This window comes from Candoia aspera, chromosome 2 (assembly GCF_035149785.1).
Source record: "Candoia aspera isolate rCanAsp1 chromosome 2, rCanAsp1.hap2, whole genome shotgun sequence".
In the NCBI taxonomy this organism is placed as follows: Eukaryota; Metazoa; Chordata; class Lepidosauria; order Squamata; family Boidae; genus Candoia; species Candoia aspera.
Genome location: NC_086154.1, coordinates 187,875,982 through 187,895,430, shown reverse-complemented (window position 1 = coordinate 187,895,430; position 19,449 = coordinate 187,875,982). Strand labels below are relative to the sequence as shown.

The following is a 19,449-nucleotide window of genomic DNA, read 5'->3' as shown; positions in this document are numbered from 1 at the left end:
GAATGGAAGCTGTTTGCCTCCATGAGACCTCCTAGTCCTACCTTTAATCTTCCCCATGTAAAAAAAAGAAAAAATAGCTTGAAAAATTGAAGCTACCTACCTTTTCTTAATGTCGCAAATGTGACTGGATAGACTCCTGCAGTCCTTACAAAGTTGGGATGATGAGATGTACCCCTAACTTTTCAAAAGTGGAACACTTTAAAACAAAGCAATGGGGTGAGCAATTTCCAGTGTTATTTCACCCTTAATTACATTACAGTCATGACTGGAAAGTGGTCATACAATAGCAAGAGTACAGGACTGGCTTGTAAATACAGGTACCCCTCACTTTATGACTGCAGTTGGGACTAGTAACCACATCACTAAGCAGTGCGGTCATTAAGTGAAATACCACATGACCATGGCTGATTTAAGACATCAGTTCCGCTGCGGTCATTAAGCGAATCATCTGCAGTCATTCAGTGCGATGACACGTGACCACAACTTGCAACTTACTGCCAGCTTCTCCATTGACTTTGCTTGTCAGAAGCCTGCTGTGAAGATCACAAATGGCAATCATGTGACCACAGGATGTTGTGACCATTGTAAATGCGTGCCCGTTGCCAAGCACCCAAATCATGATCATGTTACTATGGAGATGCTGCGACTGTCGTAAGTTCAAGGACCAGTCGTAAACCTACCTTCTCAGCACCGTTATAAGTTTGAATGGTCACTAAACAGGGCAGTCATTAATCAAGGACTACCTGTATAAAGTGATTTAGAGCAGAAAATGAAAATAATAAAGAGGTTTGAAGGAGGGCAAAGGCTATCTTCCAATGCATATGATCTAAGTCTTGTTAATTCAACAATGAAGTAAGTACTTCAACAATGAACATGTGAAACGTTTGGCACCAAATCAGCTGTGATAACAAAGCAGCATTCAGATGAAATGAGCATTTGAGAGGAAAAAGTTACTGACATTGTGGATGGAAGACCAAATTTAAGGCTGTGTGCAATATAGCCGAATGATGATTCAAAATAAGGCTAGGCAATCTTTTTGAAAAGGGAGAGGGGAAGTATGGGGAACTTAATGCAAAGTTTGTGGTAATTTAATAGACTTAGGCAGTGCTCTAATTTTCATAATGTGAAAATGAGTTGTGAAGTTGATAGTGGTAATAGAAAAGCAGAAAGATCTGCATCCTGATGTTAAAAGAAATTATCAATGACATTGATGATACAGCACAGTAAATCCTTAGCTTTGATGGGACAGAATTGTTCTGGAAGAGAATGCCAGAAAGAATATACATTTCCAAAGAAGAAAAGACAACGTAAGGTTTTAAGGCTGTGAAAGCAAAACATACGCTTTTGTTTGGAGCTATTGTAGCAGGAGATGACAAACTAAAACTATTTATCATTGGAAAATCCTTGTGCATCAGAAAGGCATCAGAAAGACTACCCTTTCTATGCATTACTGTTCAAATCTGAAAGCTTGGAGCTCAACAGCTCTTTTTTTAGACTGGATTCATCAATTATTTTATTCCTAAGGTGGAAAAATACTGCAGAGAGGAGGGCATTCCACTCAAGATTTTGTTTGGTCAAAAGCATTATTATTATTATTATTATTATTATTATTATTTCTGCGACTGAGACAATCATCATCAAAATACTAAGCTTGTGTTTCCTCTGCCAAATATGGTATCATTCATTTGGATCATGGATCAGGAGCTTGTTGCACATTTTCCTACTGTCTTCCCACAACATTTGCTCAGGCATTAGATGCAACAGAGAGAACGACAGGTGTCATATCACACAATTTCTGGGAATAGCATAATGCCAAGTCATCAGAAACATTGCTAAGGCCTGGGCAGAGTTTTCCCAAACCTGTTTGAATGGAATATGGGGAAAAAATTGCCCTCAGTTGGTACATGGCTTTCAAGATCTTTGAGAGGGACAAAACATACAAAAAGATTACAAAATTATGAAGCTTGCTTAGCAGCTTGAACTGGAGGTTGATGCCCAAAATGTTAAAGTCCCATGGAGCTGAGTTATCAAATGAAGATCTAAAGGTGTTAAAAGCAGCAAAAGTAGTAGACAATGATTGCAGCTGAGGCTCAAGACGAACCATTTGAAGAGCCACACCATCATCAAAGAGATGGCAACTGTATTCCAGGAGAGTGCATCACCAGTGGCACAGTTTAAGAAAAAGATGGGCCCCAATGGTACATGATTCTTGAAAGTGAACAGAGGGACGAAGAGTATTCTGGTGTATAGAGAGATATGAAGAGAGGGAAAAAGTCAGTATATAGTCAAGGAAGGTTGAACAACATAGGTATTTCAACTAATCAACTCCCTCTGTAACTTTGTGAAACCCAATATTGTAATGCTTGTCTTCTCTTCTTCTTCCTTATTTAACAAGTAAGCCCTTCACTTTCCACTGTGGAAATCCCATCTTCAGGTATTATGTATGTATTGTATCTTGGTTTTGGGGTCACTTGGTCCAATTCCAACTTAACACAAAAACTGGATTAAGCAGAGATTTCTCGAACATAATGGTTGTATTGCATTTTTAATATTTTATAGTAAATGTATTAATTATCAAGTATTATGAGATTACGTAATTGCTAATAATATTAAGGCATTTTGGCATCTTACCAATGGGTGAAGGAAGAAAAAAAATTGAATGTCAAAATAATTTTCATAAACCTGTCAACCTAATTTGTTTCAAGGCATCTAATTGTAAATAATTTCAAAAATTTGCATTACATAATAGGGGTATTAAAAATATTTATGAACAAAGTTATCTGTAATTTTTTAAAAAAACCATTCCATTTATAGCTATCAAACTATGAAAGCCAGATTGCAAAACTGCGAGCAGAAGTTGAGAAAGGTGAAGCTTTCCGACAAAGCCTGGAGTATGAATTAGCTGTGGCAAGGAAAGAATATGGGATAGAACGGTATTCCTCAGAAGAAAAAATAGGTGGAGCAAACAAACAAATAGGACAGCTGCAAGGTAAAATTCAGAATATTTACAATAAAGAATGAACAGCTTTGTGAACATTTCCCATATGAATATAAGTCAATAATAGTATTTTCCTACTGCCAAAGTTTGGCCTCTGCCCTGTGGAGGTTAAAACCCTTTTTTTTTGTCAATGAAAGAAAAATCCTATGTGTGAATGGTGTGGTATATTCAGGAAGTGTATATATATTCTCTTTATTTTTTAAAATTGTATGTTGTACAGGTAGGTCTCAATTAGTGCTAATAATGAATCCCATGAAATGATTGCATTATTTGAAGTTGCACTATTTGAAGTGATACTTCTATTGAAAATAGGATAATTGGTTTTAGTTTGGTGGAAATAGGCAATGAAAATTTTTAAACATAATTTTTAAATGTTTATTAAGGAAATATAACAGTAAAAGATTAAAAGAATATACTTACAACTTAAAAATTTATTTTTAACAAAGTCACAGAGTAGTTATACAAAGCAAAATGAAAAATGAAAAAGATTCTAAGTATCATTCCTAGCTATCTTCTAGATAGATAGATCTTATAAATATTTAAAATAAATAAATCAAGTGAACAAAGGACAAGCTGGAGGATAAACCCATAACCAAAGCGTACCTGCCATCTCCTATATTCTGCTGGAGTTCTTCAAAATGAGCCTCTTCTTTTTTGAGCTTTTCTTGATCAGAATCTTCCTTTTCTCCATTCTGCACATTTAGACAGTGATTAGCATCTAAAACCCCAAATGCAGCTGTGCATGTGCTAGCCTCAACTGTGTGCACGCTAGCCTCACATTAACTGAATTTTGGCTTGCATTAAACACGACCTGGTATCAATTTATAATTCTCACTAAATCGAATATCTGACTGTTCGAACTCTCACTAATCGGGACCTAGCTGTGTTTCATTCTTACTGTATGCTTTGAAATCTGAGACAATAGTCGGCTGTGCTCCTGTGTGCGGGTGACGCAGCTGTTCTCTCTCTCAGGTCAGCCTCAGAAGAAGTCTGCAGGCCTTTGCAGATTATTTCTCAAGTACTTTTAAAAAGCTTAACTAATATGACCAAAAGATTTATGGAGAAAGGACTTGGTGTCTTTGAAACCAGATCGGACTTCCTTTCTGTTCGCTCTGCAATATGTACACTCTGATGATAGATTTTTTGTGTGTGATTAGGTAACTAAATAAAGTCATCTATCTTTTCATGTCTTGATTTGGACAAATTTATCCTCATGCTTGAACAGTAGATGATCAAAGAACAGCCTAAGAGAATTGGGCTAATACATTTTCATCTTGTCCAAACTTCCATATTTTCCATGGTTTTAAATAAGGTTTTATTGACCCACCAGCCAATTAAATTAGTGATTGCTCTGAATGGTGGACAGTCAAAAACTAATTCACTCTGTACCCTTTGTACATTTTTAGACTTCCTAATGCTATGAATTGTCTCAGTTGCAATGTGTTAAAATGATATTTCAAATTTGGTATTTTCAAACCCACCTTTCACTTAGGTTTATATTGAACAACTTGTCTAATTCTAAGGAGTTTTTTATAATAACACATAAATGACAATATTGTTCTATATAGTCCACTTAATCAATAGAAGGCACTGATATTGGGAGTATCTGAAAAAGAAAAAACATATTAGGATTAATAATTGTTTTTAACCATTGCTATTCTTATTAATAATGATAAATATTGTTGCCAAGTTTTCATTCCACCATAATTTTACATAATACAAGTTCATGATTATATTTTTAATTGTTGCCAATACTTTATTCTAATTATTCCTGACTGTTTAAATCCACCCAGTCTAATATGAATTATGTAATTCTTGTAATGCTCCATCTGTTATTGACCTTACAGATAGTTGTTCAAGATTTACTTACCACTTAATAGAATTTATCCAACCTTCAGCTGGAATATATCTCCATCCAAGATAACCCTATCATATGCAAACAAATACTGTAAATTGCATGATCTGTTATTGTCTTAAAATGCTGAACATTCTTATTGTTCTTAATATTTTGTATTAATACCTCTATAATCAAAATAATTAAAAGAAGTAAAAGAGGGTATCTTTGCTTTGTGCCCATATTAATTTCTTTAAAAAGAAATATTCAGTTGATAATTATTACCACTGCTAAGGAAAAGGTAGCTGCTCAATCATATAGTAAACTGCATCCAAATTTTGATAGCAGTTTTTAAAGAACTTTGTTTTCTACCCTATTAAATGCTTTAAAAATATCTAAGAAACCAAAACTATAGGTTTGGAGATTATCAGCAATCAAATTCATTTCCATGAAGTAGGTAGTTTTGCACCTTTAAGTATTTCATTATATAACTGGCATAAATAGGGAGTTAAATTATTTTGGGAACACCTTATAATATTCAGGTCTGAATCTCTCTATCCTGAGTCTTTCTCATTTTGCTACTGTCACTGATTGGTTAAGATCATTTTTATGTTCCTTGATTTCTCAAATTTACAGTTTTTAAACTATTTGATACTTTTCAGTGATCATGAAGATAGAATCTATTTCTATAAAATGTAATACTTTAAAAATGTACTTATATATCTTTTGGCTTGGTTAAAAAGGATTCTATTTGTATCAGTGATACATTGAATTTTTTAAATATTTTTTGTTTTCTAACAGCAGTTGTAATAATTTAGAAGAATGATTTTTAAGAATGACATTTGTAATATCTACATTTCATAAACCATATATTTGTAATACTTTCTTTATTGCCCATCACTAATACCCCTTATACTTTAATGCAATAAAAACATCAGAATTATCTGTCTTTCTTGCTTATGTTTAATAGAGTAATATGAAAAATGATTTCATAGCATCCCATGTTATACATGTTTCAATTTCTACCTGCTTATTAATTTGGAAATATTTCTGAATTTCTTAAAAGATTTTCTCTTTAATCCCATTCTTTTGTAATAACCAGAGACTCAGTAGTTATATAGACAAGTGTCTATATAAATTAAGGGGGGAAAGATATTTTATCCTAAAGTCCCAGCAAAACTGGTACATAATCTGAAATTGTTGTGGATTCTATTGGGTGCTCATCATATATGAACCTAATTGAAAAGATATTAACATAGAGATTATGTTATATATTTGGCTGAATATCAAGTTTAAACCATAGCTAGTGCATTACTTGTCTTCCAAGTATCAGTAAGTTGGTGCCATTTAAGCAACACCATAATTTACATATAACTTGAAGCGTTTTTTCCCCCTTTAAATTTACTCTTTTCCATGAATCCATTAAATACACCATTCTCATTCCTGGCCAATATTAATTGTCTCTTCCTATATTCCTTCAGTTTTATAATACTATGTAGAACAGCCATATGTCTCTTGTTGGGGCTGTAGATTGGCCCCAGCGTGTATGTGTGTATCTGTTTTCTATTGTGCTTTTAACAAGACATTGCAGGACAGTATCTCTTTAATACATCTTACTTGTGGCCTTTGCCACTTAGAGATAGACTGGTGGTATCTACAAGATTTATACATTATCTTTTTAGCTTGATTGTTTCAAGGGTTCTTAGATACTTTAAGGAGGCCATTGTGAAGATAGGCAGGAGACTGTAGAACACTGAGTTCTTGGTGTTTTAGGCTATATTTGCAAGCAATCAGCTGTTGGCAATTTCAGGGAATAATTATATTTATGGATTATTTACAAAACAATTGATACGGGGTAGCATGTTGCTGTGTATATGGTATAAGAAAACATCTTCACTGATAGATATGGCTTTAACCCTGTATCTTGTGCTGTTAGTGTAAAATGGCAAGTTTGGATGGATTGTTGTATAAATGCCTTTATTTCTAATAGAACAGTATTGCAGTGTTCATTGTAAAAAATCTGCTGTTCTGTTGTTTTTTGCATGTTTTAGGAAAAGAGCCTGTGCTATTTTGATTCCTATTTAAACTGTATTTGAGAATCACCTTGCATCTCTTCTCAACAGAAACCATCAGAGCTCTTCAGCAGAAGTTGAATGAGACAGAGAAAACATTTCACATCAGTAGATGTCAGTGGGATGAAAAGCAACGAAGACTCATCAACGAGTTATCAGAAAAAGAGTTAATTATTAATACCTGTCACACTGAATATGAATCACTTTTGAAGGAGAAGACGAAATTGGATCATATTTTGGAGGTAAACCTTTATTCAGCGGTGTCTTCAATGAGGTCCCAAAAGGCAAGATGATGGTCATGATTGGAGTCCCACCCCTTTGTGTGTGTGTCAACATAGCACATATGTACAGAGGGGTGGGGCTTTGATAACACAGTTATGATTGCCATTTTTCTTTTTCTCCCTGTGGATGTTGCTGTCTTTATTGAAGCTATAAGTTTCAGAAAAAGAATTGCAACAGTCGTAATTTTGGGCACAGTTGTAAGGCCATTTTTTCAGCACCATCGTAATTTTGAACAGTTGCTGAACAAATGGTCTTTAAGTGAAGACTACCTGTAAGCTTTTGTCTTGCTTTTGGGGGGATATCTTAAATTCAGGATCATCATCTTGGCTAAATATGGTAAGTCTTATTTTCAGGCAAGGCACAGAAGAGGGAAATAAACTCCATAAAGCTAAATGATTAAGTGGGGGGCTGATTTTTTCTTTGCCATGACAGTGTTCCTTGAAGTGAAGGGAAAGCTTTTTGATGGCTCTTGGCCAGTGAAGAGACCAGAGTGTAGTGCTCTTTAAGTTTCAATCCCTGCTTTCTCCAAGATGTTCAAGATGGAGTATGTAACCCCCTACTCATCAGAGAGTGTAGGCTGATATTCTTTTAGGAGTGGGGTGTTTTTAGCCAAGCCAGATGTTTAATGCAAATGTTTGCAGTCTGGTCTCACTAGAGAAAATACAGTGATTTGTAGCTAAATTCCACAGGGTGACCTGGAGAGACAGAAAGGGTAGGGGCTATCCACACATTAAAAATTAGTCTGATCCACAAAGCAGAGATGGGCAACGTGTGTCCTCTCAGTAGTTCTTGCTCTGCAGTTCCCATCAGCACTGCCTGTTCACTGTACAGAAAAGGCTTGATGGGAGTTGGAATTCAGTAATGTTTATAGTGACATCCATTGCTGTCCCTGCTGTAATTACTTGCTTAAAGCAGAATTTCAAACCTGGATCAAACAGAGTTTAGGATTTTGGTTTGCAAGTAGAATGGTCAGAACTGTGGTTTGTTTAGATACAATGGCAGTTCTTCCTACTGGTTAAAGAAAGATGCCTCATTTCCCCTCCCTTCAGTGCAGGAAAAAAGGGGAAGATGCAATTTTACCTTAAATTCAAGTAGTTTTGACTGCTATATCTGAATAAAGGTAGAATCCATTTGAAAAGATACACTGAGTACCTAGGGAACCCTGTCCATGAAGAAAAGGTCTTGGGTAAATTGGTTTCCTCCCCTCCCTGGTAAGGTTAGGAAATGAGAATAAAATGGATCTGCGATGCAGTGTTTGATAGTTTTAATTAATTTCAGTATTTATTTATTTATATCTATCTATATTAAGTTAATTTTAAACTGTATCTATATCAAGGAGACTTTGGAATGCCAGAAGGAACAGAAGAATGTGTTAGAGTCAGAGATCATGAAAGTGGCCGCAGAGGAGTTTAGATCTCAGGCAGAACATTGGAAATCAGAAAGAAATGAACTCCAATTTTTGTTGCAGGTATCTTTTGTTGTGTTAGGCAATGCGGCTAAACTAGAAGTAGTCGTGTCTGTATTATAAGTTAAAAATAGTATCCGATTAATTAATAAAGTAATGACAGGGCCATTATGTTCACATAAGTTTTAGCCCTTTGGAAATTGAAAGCTGATGTCTCTTCTGACTTATAACATGGTAGTCAATACTGTAAAGGCTAGACTATTTCTGCCTCCTAATTTTTTTTTGAAGGATAGCCATCTTTTCTTACAGGCATCCATCTACACCATTTTTGGCCAGGGATATCCTGGTCATAGTAATTCATGCGCTAGTAAACTCAGAGTTAAAAAGAGTGTGATACATCTTAGGTGGGAGTGCCTGTGGAATTAGAGCACAAGCTGCAGCTAGTGCAAAGTAATTAAGGAAACAGCTTACTGCAAAAATATTTTTGCAGTTCAGAAGGCTAGTATGTCATCTTCATGATGCCATATCTCTAGAAATTTGCTTTACAGTCTCCTAAGAGAAGGTATTCTTGACTCTGGTAATGGATGTCTCTCCCTGCTCAGTTATGGTTGGCATCAAATTTTGTGCCAACTGAAGACTTACTTGTGCACCCAAGTTGTGAAATGTGTGTTACTGGTACTAATGATATTTTTGTTGTTCGGTAAAATGGTTTTAATCTATATCTGACTGGTCAGACTATAACTCCCCAAGTTACCAGCCACCACACACTTACCCACACTAGTTGCAAATTCTAGATATGTTATCTAATATATCTGAAGGGTTGGGAAAGGCTGATCTGTGTGTTCAACTCTTTTGCTTCCAAATTTTTACTCTGATAGTTTCAGATCCGTTCCAAAATCCATTTGAGATTAATCTCAAATCAATTTGAGATTAAAAAAATAGAATTCAAACTTCAACTTGTCCTGAGCATTTCATAAGGGCAGGCTTTATAATAATACCAATTAATAAGAAAAAGGAAAGAGGAGAAAAGAAAGTGAGTAATGTTCAGGTAGTGGTGTTTGTATTTATTTATAGTCCTAGATGGACTGTGATGGAAAACTTTATTAAATCCATGTGATTTGCATCTATTTTCTCCTATTTGTCTTTATTGTTTCCTATGGTGCAAATGCTACTATTCCTCTGTCATTTTGTAGTACTGTGGTGGCTTGCGTGTTGCTATGATGCTGGAAGCTATGCCACCAGTAGTCTACTACCAAAAGGGTCACCCATGGTGGACAGGTTTCAGCAGAGCTTCCAGACAAAGAACAGGTTACAGAGCAAGGCCTGGCAATCTACTCCTGAAAACGTGCCAGTGAAAACCCTATGGATTACAACAGAATGTTTTGCGATATAGGGCTGGAAGATGAGCCCCTCAGGTTGGAAGGCACTCAATATGCTACTGGGGAAGAGCTGCCTTCTCAAAGTAGAGCCGAGTTTTCTGATGCAGATGGCTTAAAGCCTCCGGGACCTTCATTTGCTGATGTGGCATGACTCAAAATGAGAAGTAACAGCTACGAACATCCATTAATAATTGGGACATGGAATGTATGAAGTATGAATCAAGGAAAATTGGAAGTTGTCAAGAATGAAATGGAACGCCTAATGAGCGACATCTTAGTCATTAGTGAGCTGATGTGGACTGGCATTGGTCACTTTGAATCTGACAGTCATATGGTATATTATGCTAGGAATGAAAAATTGAAGAGGAACAGCATGGCATTCATCATTAAGAAGAATATTTCAAGATCAATTCTAAAGTACAATGCTGCCTGTGGAAGGCCTTATACCCCTACAAGGAAGACCAGTTAATATTACTATTATTCAAATTTATGCACCAACCATGAATGCTGAAGATGAAGAATTGAAAACTTTTACAAAATGCTGCAATTGGAATTGATCAAACATGCAATCAAGATGCTTTGTTTATTATTGGTGACTGGAATGCAAAAGTTGGAAACAAAGAAGGCTCAGTAGTTGGAAAATATGGCCTTGGTGACAGAAACGATGCTAGAGATTGCATGATAGAATTCTGTAAGACCAATGATTTATTTATTTGCAATACTTTTTTCCAACAAGCAGTCAATGACTGTATACATGGATCTCGCCAGGTGGATTACAGAGAAATCAAATTGATTATGTTTGTGGAAGGAGACGATGGAGAAGCTCAATACTATCAGTTAAGACAAAGCCAGGAGCTGACTGCAGGACAGGTCATCAATTGCTCATGTGCAAGTTCAAGCTGAAGCTGAAGAAAATTAAAGCAAGTCCAAGAATGCCAAAGTATGATCTAGAAAACATCCCACCTGAATTCAGAGATTACCTCAAAAATAGATTTGATGCACTAAACACACTGATGACCGAAGACCAGAAGAGTTGTGGGAAGACATTAAGAACACAGTATGTGAAGAAAGTGAAAGATCATTAAAAAGGCAGGAAAGAAAGAAAAGGTCCAAATGGATGTCAGATGAGACTGGAACTTGCTTTTAAATGCCGAGTAGCTAAAGCTAATGGAAGAAAGAACAAAGTAAGAGAGCTAAATAGAAAATTTCAAAGGGCAACTTGAAAAGTTAAAGAAAAATATTATGATGAAATATGCAAAGACCTAGATTTAGAAAATCAAAGAGGAAGAACACGATCAGCATCTCTCAAGCTGAAAGAGCTGAATAAAAAATTCAAGCCCCTAGTTGCAATCCTTAAAGATTCTATGGGCAATACATTAAATAATGCGGGTAGTATTAAGAGAAGATGGAAGGAATATACAGAATTTGTCCTGACTAAGCAAGGACCACGCGGAGACGAGGAAGAAGTTTCTAGTGTTTTATTACTGCTATTGTAGACAGAAAATCCTACCAAACTGAAGAAGCATGGGAAAACCCAGACAGATAAACCCCAAAAGTCAAGGTGGGTCTGTTCTGGGTTTCTTTGAATGACAGCTCAAATTAAACTACGCATGTGTTTTTCCCCCTGGATAGGGGCCCCCTCCTGCTCACCATCAGTACTCATGACAGAATCACTGTATAAAAAAGAGCTAGTCAATGTTCTGTTGTTTCAGGAGGTGAAATATGATCAAGAACCATTGATACTGAAGGAAGAAGTTTAAGCTGCCCTGAAGGCATTGGCGAAAAACAAGGCTCCAGGAATTGATGGATTACCAATTGAGATATTTCAACAATCAGACGCAGCAGTGGAAGCACTTACTTTTCCATGTCAAGAAGTTTGGAAGGCAACCCAGCCAACTGACTAGAAGAGATCCATATTCATACCCATTCCAAAGAAAGGAGATCAAACAGAGTGTGAAAATAACCAAACAATTTCATTAATTTCACATGCTAGCAAAATTTTGCTGAAAATAATTCAACATTTGCAGCCTTACATTGACAGAACTACCAGAAGTCCAGGCTGGATTTAGAAGAGGACACGGTACGAGAGATATAATTGCTGATGTCAGATGGATCTTGGCTGAATGTAAAGAATACCAGAAAGATGTTTACCTCTGTTTCACTGATTATGCAAAGGTGTTTGACTGTGTGGACCATAACAAGTTATGGCTAATATTACAAAGAATGGGAATTCCAGAGCACTTAATTATACTCATGCAGAACCTGTACACGGATCAAGAGGCAGTCGGTTGAACAGAAAACGGTGATACCGAGTGGTTCAAAATTGGAAAAGGTGTGCGGCAAGCTTGTATACTTTCACCCTACTTATTCAATATAATTTGAAAAGCAGGAACGTACAAAGAAGAACAGGGTATCAGAATTGGTGGAAGACTCATTAACAACCTGCGATATGCAGATGATACAACTTCACTTGCTGGAAATGAAGAAGACTTGAAGTACTTGCTGATGAAGATCAAAGATTGTAGTCAGCAATATGGACTACACCTGAATGTGAAGAAGACGAAGATTCTCACAAATGGACCAATAAACAATGTCACAATAAATGGAGAAAAAATTGAAGTTGTCAATAATTTCAGTCTATTTGGATCAACGATTAATGCCAAGGGAAGTAGTAATCAAGAAATCAAACGATGTATTGCGCTGGGAAAATCTGCCATCAAAGACCCATCTAAAGTTTTCAGAAGTAAAAATGTCAGTTTAAAAACAAAGGTGTGTCTGACTCGTGTCATGATCTTCTCAATTGCCACATATTCCTGTGAAAGTTGGACATTAAAAAAGGAAGATAGAAGAAGAATTGATGCATCTGAATTGTGTTGGCGAAGATTACTGAAAATACCCTGGACTGCCAGAAGAACAAACAAATCAGTTTTAGAAGAAGTACAACCAGAATGTTCCCTAGAGGTGAAGATAAGTAAGCTTAGACTCTCATACTTTGGGCACGTCATCAGGAAAGACCGATCGCTTGAAAAGGACATCATGTTTGGTAAAGTAGAGGGCCAGCAGAAAAGAGGAAGACCTTCAGTAGGATGGATTGACACAATTACAGTAACAGTGGATGCAAACAAACATTGGAACAGTCAGGCATATGGTGCAAGACTGAACAGCATTTTGTTCTGTTATACATAGGTTGTAAACGATTCGACGGCAACTAACAAGAACATGGTGCAAATGTAAATCTTGGTAGTCAGATTCATCTGTATACTAAAGTACGGAAGATGTGTAGTTAACTGAAAGTCTGATGAGATTTTTTTTCAAAGTAATTGACTGTTAAAAAGATAAGCAAAATCTCCTCTAATTTACAGAGAACAGTGAAAGCAAGGGAATGGAAAGCCAATATTCTGATATTCTTTCAAGAATCTTGTTTATTTGAAAATCAAAGGTATTGTGGAATGATAATGGAAAAAAAGCATTTAAAGAAGAGAGGATAGCCATAAAAGCTGGTAGCCAGTAGCATGGATAAATCTTAAAAGGAAAAAATTCTCTAAGAAATTGTTAGTGAAGAGCTTTATAACCTTACAATGTATTACATTCAAGTTGCAAGGAGTAACTTGAATGTAATAAAGTTAGTAAAGCTCTTTACTAACAGATTGTAGAAGTGGACAATCGGTTGCTGCTTTCTTTCTAAAAGAAGATTGGAGTTTCTGTAACCAATACAACAGCATCATCTTGTGGCTAATAGCACAACATTGCATGGTATACTTTTAAGTTTACTTATAACAGAGGGATCTGTACTTTAGTTAGACACACATCGCCCTATTTTAATTCCACTGGAGTTGTGAGAATAAACTACTGAAATCAAACTCCTTTCACATAGTGAGGCTGGATTGTGAGAAATAACTACATTTTATACTTGCTGTGCTTTCAAATGCCATTCTAATATAGCAGTGTCATATAATAGTCACATTTCAAGGATCATGACTTGCTTTAATAAGCTGAAATATCAATAAATCTTTGGGGAGCACATGTAATCCCTTCCTTTTTCCCCCTTTGCATAAGTAAAACATAGCTTATTTCATCTGAACTGGAAAGCTATGATTTAATAGATTTAGAATGCTATGAACCTATTGTTTGCATAATACGTTGGTTTGTTAAAGCCGTAAATCATAGTTTTCTGATTTGGATGAAATTGGCTTGCTCCTGCATAAAGGGAATAGCAATGTATCATTTATGCCTTGGCTTATTAAGCAGATATATGATCAGCTTGACATGTGCTACCAAGCCATATTGTGATTGATTCCTCTCTTCCACTTCTTAATATATCCGTAAATTTAATTTGGCAGTTATTACTTTAACTTATATTTCCATTCTTAATTGCCATTTCAGAAATTTAATATATTTTGTTACCCATCTGACTGGTGTCAGGGTACTTTGCTCTATAGGAACTGCTTGTCACTCCCATTTTTTAAAAATAAATTGTATTAAAAGTTTTAAAGAAAACATAAAAACTAACACGAACTAATACAAGGAAGGAAGGAAGGAAATAGAAGCTTCTGATTTTCTCTGCAGCAAATATAAGTATGATTACAAAATTTTGTCTTACTCTATGATTACAAAAAAACCCTCACTTTTTTCTATTATCCATTTTTCCCCTAATCATCGAAACCACAAGTCATAAGTACATTTTTTTTCCATTTCATGCAAAAATTCTATAAGGAGTTTCTAGTCAGCCATAAATGTAGACGCTGTCTTTTCTCTGATCAGGAAGCTTGTCACTCTCAATTTAGATGGGCATCAATATTTGGCCCTCTCTTCTATAATTTTGATGACTGGACATTTTAAGTGGCAAAATCTGCATCAATTTCATTGCTTAAAATTCTCAAACCACTTTCCAGAACAGGCTCTGATGCATCCTACTTTGCAGGTATGGCCTTTGACATGGAATCAAAATTTGGTGTAGTCCTTGACTGATGTCCCATACATATTTTATACTAAAGTAACATTAAATTGCAACAAAATAGAATATAATTTTACTTTAAAAAGGCTGCAGAAACTTTGGTTTAAATGCAATTAATGGTATCTGCATAAAAACAAGTATTTTCCATTAATACAACATGAAGGCATCTCCTACATGAGCTCAAGAGACTGACTGTGGCTCATGGAATTCCTTCTACCATATTTTAAATCTATCATACATATTTTATTTTTATTTACACAATACAAAATCTACGTACTTATAGCATTTGTACATTGACACATTCACAATGGGTTTCTGGCAGTTTACCTGAGAAACCATCACTATGAAACCAACATAACATTAAAGCATCCAGGGTAAAAACTAATCAGTGCATTATTATTAATAAAATGCCAATAACCATAAAACAGCAGATAATTGTTTCAGTTAAACCCTAAATGCTCTCTGGAAAAGCTCTGCCTCAGTTTGTTTCCAGAAAGGAACTGTTAAGTCCTGCATGGCAAGCAGCCTAAGGAAACAAGAACCATTTGGATGTCTGGAAAGATCTTTATTTCCAGTAGAGTAATATAACAGAATTCTCCAGCTCAACTTATACCTACCATAATTAAGCCAGTTTGGTCTAGTGGTTAAGGCTCCAGGCTAGAAACCAGGAGACTGAGAGTTCTAGTCCCACCTCAAGCCTGAAAGCCGGCTGCGTGACCTTGGGCCAGTCAGTCTCTCTCAGCCCAACTCACCTCACAGGGTTGCTGTTGTGGGGAAAATAGGAGGAGGGAGGCGTATTAGGTATGTTCGCTGCCTTGAGTTATTTGTAAAAATAATAAAGGGATAGAAAATAAAATAAATAAAAATAGTTGCTCTGAGTCTCTTTCATGCTTCCCCCTTCCCTGGACGCAGATGTGTCTTTTACAACAGTCCTGTTTCTTCCTCCACTCTGCCAGCATCTGTTAGATGTTCCAACCCACAAATAAAGGTGAGGCTAGGCAAACCTCAAGTGAGACTAAACCACAAAACAAGCAGCACAACTAAAAATTGTAGGCCTCTGTCTCCCTCACCTCATGGAGGTGGGGAACAACAGGCAGCTTCTCCCAGGATGATTAGATTAGGGAAGAAGAGTAGAACCACCGAAGAGCAGGGCAGCCCATAACAGCTGACAGGTTGTTGCACTGTGAGGCAGCAGAGAGTAAGCCAGCTCTCCTTCCCTGTGCAGCCCCTACCCCCACCAGTAAACTGCTGATCAGGTTGATCAACGTATCTGAGCTGGGGAGAGCCTGTTTTGAAAGAACCAGATGCTGGTGCTGTCAAAGTAGAATGGCCCTGAAAGACAGAGCCCAGAGACCAAAGGGGAAGCATTGGGTCTACACCTTTCTGAAGTGGCCAGTAGGTGCTTAATCGATTGCACCAACCAAATGGCAGGAAAAAAAGGTAACTGCCACAAGAAATTCATGCTGGTTTAGATGAAAGTGGGGAAAGGTCTTAACTTTGCCCACTGAGCTACATTATTACAGTGGTTTGTTTGGTTGTATGTTACATGGGAATCCAGTCACATATTATGATTAGTATTAAACCATGGTTTTGGGTGATGCGTAGATTCAGAGGTTATCTCCTAGAGTTCAGTAGGAGAGGGGCCTGGCTGAATTCAGTTAGAGGGAGAATGTATGAGGTGGCTGTTGATACTTAGTACATAATGAAGCTTGATGAAAATAAGGGGGTTCGATCCAACTTGGTTCTGGGTAGTAGATGAATAGAGGTGGTAAGATTAGAAAAGTTTTTTTAAAAAGAAATATTAGAAGATATCCTACTGTTAGGCTAACCAGCAGGGATCAAGCTGCCTTGTTCTAGTACATCAAGCTGTCACAGTGATTGGATTAGAAGGCTAGTTGTTCTACTGTAAGACTGCAGAGCTAGTTTTAATTTTGTCTTCTTTGAATAGTCTGATTTTTGTGAGCTGTGACTCCACAATCACCTTTCCTTCATTGGCCTGGAGTCTGGGATTAAGACTGCAAACAGTGCTTCAGGGAGAAGAAAATTACTAGTTTTAAATGTAGCTTTAAATACCCTGATCTTGCTGCTGAATTCTTATCAGGCAAACAAGCTAATTATATATCTTTTCTCCACTCACAGAGGAGTTGTATACATCTGTGCTAAAACAAGACCAAGAAGCTTAGAAATTAATGATGGAGAAAGCATTGTGTTGGGCAGTTAAGCAATGGCAGTAAATACATGCCCCACTGAGATCGTTTTGACTGATGTAGCAAAGGAGTATGTGGAGTACTCAGGCAGACTAATAACCAACCTGCCATGTTCCCTTTTCTAAATTGATTTAATGTGTTGCAATAAGAAGTTGCAGGTCCGAAAATCTGTAGTCTCAAGACCTTTGATTTTAATTTCCATAGTGAAGCCCTTTTTGATTATGTTTTTCAGTGGTTAAAATACAGAACTATTGAATGACTTCTGGATTGGACTTCCTTTATACCACAATATTCTCCTCCTTTCCTCCTCGTCACAAATGCCATTTTGTATAAAAATTGACCCAGAAAAGCACACAGTGTCACCAGTTAATAAGATGATGGGCTATTTACTGAAAACAAAGCCTAAAGTCAAAATATCTCATTCAAGTTTTGCAGTTGACTTTTATTAAGGTTTGACATCCTTTGTACTGAAAAACAATACACTCTGTAAATGTAGGACAGCACGCCCTCTTTCAAGCTAAGGGATATATTTGGCTGAGCATGGTGTTGGGGCAGCTGTCTAAAAACGGGCCGAATCAGGCAACAAGGAAGGTGAGACAAGGACAAAAGCAAAAATGGATAGAATGGAATGGAATTTTACATTAACTAAACGCAGCTAAGATGATTGCTCTTGTTTGCATCTTCTGCAACAATAAAAACCACTGCGTGGCGATAACTTTTTGAAGGACCCTGGGACTACAAGTCTCATGATAAGCACATTTGATCATATAGTCTGGATGACTGTGTGGATGTCTGTTGTAAGGAAATAAAGGGAGCCAGCAAGGAGTAATGGTTAAAATGTAGGATTCGTTGTGGAGATATCCAGATACAAACCCCCACTGAAACATGAAATTCTCTGGGTAATTGTGGGCTATTTTATTTGTACAGTTTGTAACTGCCCAGAGTCACTTTTATAGTGAGATGGGCAGTGTATAAATTTAATAAATAAATAAATAGTCTTCGACTCAGTGCAAACTGGCACTTACACTGAGTGGCAAACATTGGGTGGGTGGGGAGAGAAGCAGAAACACTGGCTTGAGGCCTGTGGCAGAAAGGTGGAATATAAAAGAAAGGAATAAATTAAAAAATACTACATTATGGATGGAATAATTTTGGGTCCTGTATCGTATTGTATGTAAGCCTGTAACAAATCTGAAGTTGAAACATTTAAAATGACAATGTGAGCCTCTAGATTTCATAAGTAAATGGAAGTTCCTTAGGTATTATAGAAAAAACCTAAAATATATTTACTCAGAAGCCTTATCGATAGAGCGGAACATGCCTCTAAGTAATGGTGCTTGGGGCTACTGCATAGGAAACAACAGTGGGGACCCTGACATGGACAACTATGCCAATTGATGTGTGGTTCTGAATTGTTTGAGGCCTCTTGGTCCTACTCCCAGATTTAAAGGCCAAGAGTAATTGTCTTGGAGTCTTTCTGTTTTGGGAAAATGCTGAAGTCGGAACTAATTATTACTGTTCTACCAGGAAAGCACCAGCACAGTGCAGAGCGTTCACAAAAAAGTACAAGAACTAGAACTAGAACACAGTGGCTGTTCAGAAGCCTTGAGGCGACAGGCCAGCGAAATTGAGTTCAGCGCTGAACGTGAGGCTCGACTTAAAAAAGAACTTGAGGTAAGAACTTCACCAAGAAATGATGTTGGTTTCTGATAGTTACCTACCATTCTGTTCCTGGGGTTTGTTTCATTGCAGAGAAGCTGCTAATAAGGAGAGATTGTCAAGGCTCTTTGGAGTAAAGGGTGATAGGGTAAGACCTTGGAGATACCAGTGAAAGGCCTAAAGGAAAGAAAAATGCTTTAAAAAGCAGTTTCTTCCGTAATTCAAGTAAGATAAAGGAGGCTTTTCTCTTGTTTGCACAGCTTTAGTGAAATCAGTTTATAAATCCCTGTAAGAGGCTGTGGACTTTGGCCAGAAATTTCCAGTCACATGAAAGTAGATTTTGTCAGCTCATGTTTGCTTTGCATTGTGTTATATTAATAATTGGCTTCATCCTGATCCGCCCTTGTATTGGTAATTTTTAAAGAAGGGATTTTATTTCAGAGGTTATTTGTGTAGTGCTTAAGGCGTCAGGCTAGAAACCAGGGGACCGTGAATTCTAGCCCCGCCTTAGCTACAGGGCCAGCTGGGTGACTTTATAGATATAGATACAGTTATATTCAACAAAATGACCAAGAAAGTGGTACCCATCGGCCATCTGAATGGATTCTGTTGGTTGAGTGAGGCCTCCCTTTCCCCACGTACCCTCCCAGATCTGCTCC

General features: G+C 36.9%; 1 protein-coding gene across 1 annotated transcript in view; it reads left to right on the top strand.

The window, feature by feature from the left end:
• The window catches only part of CCDC171 (coiled-coil domain containing 171), a 173,514-nt gene that overhangs the window by 6,392 nt on the left and 147,673 nt on the right, over nt 1-19,449 (top strand). Inside the window, exons 4-6 of the mRNA XM_063295043.1 lie at nt 2,815-2,989; nt 6,956-7,146; nt 18,659-18,805. Coding sequence (XP_063151113.1) covers nt 2,815-2,989; nt 6,956-7,146; nt 18,659-18,805 — 513 coding nt within the window. The remainder of the gene's footprint in view (nt 1-2,814; nt 2,990-6,955; nt 7,147-18,658; nt 18,806-19,449) is intronic.